General features: G+C 23.2%; 1 protein-coding gene across 3 annotated transcripts in view; it reads left to right on the top strand.

Annotated features, from left to right (window-relative positions):
* Positions 1-3,581, top strand: part of LOC111614765 (mitochondrial sodium/calcium exchanger protein-like) — a 28,858-nt gene extending 25,277 nt beyond the window's left edge. For all 3 annotated transcript variants that reach the window (XM_023356129.1, XM_023356130.1, XM_023356131.1), the window contains exons 12-16: positions 169-368; positions 1,045-1,120; positions 2,453-2,533; positions 2,611-2,675; positions 3,380-3,581. In XM_023356129.1, the coding sequence (XP_023211897.1) occupies positions 169-368; positions 1,045-1,120; positions 2,453-2,533; positions 2,611-2,675; positions 3,380-3,562 (605 nt within the window). In that variant the 3' untranslated portion in view covers positions 3,563-3,581. The remainder of the gene's footprint in view (positions 1-168; positions 369-1,044; positions 1,121-2,452; positions 2,534-2,610; positions 2,676-3,379) is intronic.
* Positions 3,582-3,874: the final 293 nt, after the last annotated feature.

Genomic DNA, 3,874 nt, shown 5'->3' with positions numbered 1-3,874 from the left:
AATATACAATATTAATAACAAAATATTTCAAAACATATTATTTGTTTCTACGGTGTTTTTTTTTTTCCTATTTCATATTATAGCTTATATATCCTCCTTTCAAAATTTGTGTTGAAAAATAGCTTTTTAAATAATAGCATATTATTATTATTATTTTGTTTTTTTTAGGTGGTCTAGTTTTAATCGGTGGCGTATTTCCTGTAGTCGGTATCGTAGCAATTGTCTCGATAATCTTGGCTTTCGTGGTTATTTTTACCTCAAAAAAAGAGGAACCACCTAAATATTATGCTATTTTTAGCTATTTAGGTTTTGCTGTATCTGTCACGTGGATTTATTGCATTGCCAAAGAAATAGTTTCGTTACTTAAGGCAAGTTTTTTTATTCTTCTTTTTATTATTATTACTTTATATAATACAAATATATATATATATATTTTCAAAGCAATTTATTCTTGTTTTATTTTAGGAAAAATATTTTTATTTTAAATTATTTTATGATAAAAAAAAAGTTTTATTTCTTTCAAAGTATCCAAAAGTTTTTTGGAGAGATTCTTCAAAATGTCTTTTTGTGGTGTTCTTTCTTTCTTTCTTTCTTTGTATGTATTTTTTTTTTTTAAATAAAATTTGCCCATTGAAGAAATATTGGATTTTTCGAATTTTTCGAATTAGAATTTATTTAAAATTTCCAAAAAACAAGAAAAAATAACCAATGAAAAATTGACTTTTTGCAGTATTTAAATATAAAATTTAGGATTTTTTTAAAGTTTTAAATCCAAAAAACAAGGACTTTTAGAAAGAAAATTCTTTAATAAAATTCCTTCTGAAAAATCGCAAAGTTTTTAGGAAATAATAATAATAATAATAATTTCTGTATATAATATTTTTTTATTTTGATATTATAATTTAATTATAAATGTTTAAATTATTTACTTTAAAATATGATTTAAAAATACAAAAAAAAAGAAATTTAATATTCTAAAATTTATTTACAGTAAAATAAAATTTTTAATTAATTATTTATTTATTTACTTTTAATATTAAACAGGCACTTGGAATTGTTTTTGGCTTAAGTGATGCCATTTTAGGTTTAACTGTATTAGCTTGGGGTAACAGCATTGGAGGTTTGTATATTACATTACTTACTTACTCTATATTAATCTATATTTATATTATAAAACAGTAGAGGGTGGGAAGTTCTGCAACCTAAACATGTAACAGGGCTTTTATAATTTCGAGTGCATAAAGGAAGGAAAAAATGAACTACTTATAGAGCTATATTTGAACAGAACATATCGAAGGGCCTCAGGCCTTAGTCTCAGACTCATGATTGCTCGTTTCATCTGCAAAATAAGTGTTATTGTGTGGTATAAAACAGTACAAAGCTGACAAGAGTTAGGTGTAAGGTAACGTTATAGTCTGGTAGTATATAAGGTAGCACAAGTGAAAATCTGTGCTACCTTATAATGAAATTTTAATTGTGAAGTCTAAAAATTATCTATAATATCATTTAATGTCATTTCAAGGGCGTAAAGAGAGAGAGAGAAAAAATATATATATATATAAATCGAGAGCATCAGATCGAAAGGTATAGAGACCCTCATGTGATCACTCTCCATGCCCCTAAAACACTATTACTCATATCATTATTCATTATTTTATCATTAAACTATTTTAAATATATATGTTTATAGTGTAATCTGTGTAAACCGTACTCGTACGGTACTGAATATTTTTTCCGGTTTGGCAAGTTTTCGTTTTAAACAGGTTTTTTTTCAAACAGAAAATCGCCGTGTTCTTACGCAAATTTCCATTTTATTAAGGTTCTCTTTTGGACAGATTTTTACTGTCTAATAAAGAAATGTATGGAGTTCAAATTAAATAACTCAATATTCATAAATGTTTTTATTTATTGGTAGAAAGATGCTACTATATTTTGTAATTTATTTAAACCAATAAACCAAAAAACCCAACAAAAATTGAAAAAACAAAGAAAAAAAACCTTTAATTTTTCATCCAAAAATGTCATCAATCCAGTTTAAAATCCTGAATAGTCAAAAAATGATCTATGGACATTCTGTAACTGTTTCTATTGACCATTTTCAATGATTTATCAACTTTTCCCCCTACTCATAACACGTAAAAAGTCTATAAAATAGCAAATATTATAATATTTTATCAATAAAATTCAAAGAATATTTATTAGAATCGATATCATTATAAATTATATGAAATTTTTATAATAAATAAAATAAATTTCTGTATAATTTTTTAAAGAAATGATTTAAAAGTAATCTTTGAAAATAGGATGGCCCAAAAGTCAGTTAACCATCGTAAGGGCCTAAAATTAATGTCTTACTGGAAAAAAAAAAATTGGCTAACCGACTTTCGGGTCATTCTTAAAAAAATTTTTTTTAAACATTTACAAAATTTATTTTAATTCATTTTAATTTCAGATTTTATATCAAATACATCGGTTGCTAAACAAGGATATCCTAGAATGGGTATTAGTGCATGTTATGGTGGACCATTATTAAGTATCCTTGAAAAATAATAATTATGATGATTAAAATATTTCAATATAAAGTTATATTTTCTTAATTATTAACTAAAGATTTATTACTTGGAGTTGGAATACCTTACACAATTAGCATTGTAAGAGGAGGACATCCAATCGAGGTGAAATAAGTATAAATTTTAATTTAAAAGAATATAATTTAAAATTTGTTTTAAATCACGAAATATATTAAATTGAGTTGTCATTAAAAATCTATATTTATTTATTTATTTATTTATCTTTCAAGTGTAATTTTTACGAAGTTTTTTCGTTCTCTAATCGGACATATTTTCATTGATTTTTTTCCACTTTCAAGTCAAATTTTCATTGATTTTCTCACTTAGCAATGAAAATTTGACGAAAGTGAAAAAATCAATGAAAATTTAATTCGAAAGTGAGAAAAATCAATGAAAATTTCAGTTGAAATTGGAAAAATCAATGAAAATTTGACTTGATATTCTCACTTTCAAAATTTTCATTGGTTTTTTCCATTTCAAGTCAAATTTTCATTAATTTTTCTCACTTTTGAATCAAATTTCTTTTATATACTTTCTAATTGTTATATATTTTTAAACTGAAATTTTGACTGACCTTTTGCCGAATTTTCGTAATTTATTTTAAAACCAAATAATCATTAATTAAATCTCTTCACTCCATAACTAAACTCATCTAATTTTTGAAAAATTCTGCATCGAAATGCTTCAATTTGTTAAAAAAAAAACAAAAATTAAAATTAAATTAACCGTAAAATTTTTACGTATTTACAATTAAAACAAATTCCTATCTTATTTAATTATAATTATTTGAATTGTTTTTTTTTTTCCAGTTAAAATACACAAGCCTGGTCAGCCTGCTGTATGGGACGTTGTGTTTCAGTTTAGTTTTAACAATGTTAACAATGACAGCACTCAAATTTCAAGTGAAACGTTGGTACGGATTTATTCTTATAACAATTTATGTCATTTTCTTGGTTGCAGCTATTTTATTAGAAAGCAAAATTGTAACATAAATTGAAAAAAAAAATAATGCCAAAAAGAAAAGAAAAAAAATGTATCCAATAAAACAAAGTTAATTTATATTATACTTTAAAAGTATAAATGTTATAAAATAAATAAATAAATGACAGAAAAAAACACACAATTTTTTATTATTATTATTTTTTAAAGCATTTTTTATGGCTATAAGAATTTATATTTTAAAAATAAATTTTGAAAATTAATTGCTCACTTATAANTATATATATAAATATATTTATGTATTTAGTAGTTATAAATGTATGAAAAATATCAAAATTTTATTTGTATTTAATTTGAAAATAATT

Source organism: Centruroides sculpturatus, unplaced genomic scaffold, assembly GCF_000671375.1.
Source record: "Centruroides sculpturatus isolate CEXI.00-Female unplaced genomic scaffold, Cexi_2.0 scaffold2153, whole genome shotgun sequence".
Taxonomy (NCBI): Eukaryota; Metazoa; Arthropoda; class Arachnida; order Scorpiones; family Buthidae; genus Centruroides; species Centruroides sculpturatus.
Note: the sequence above shows the minus strand (reverse complement) of the source record. Positions and strands in the feature narration are given on the sequence as shown.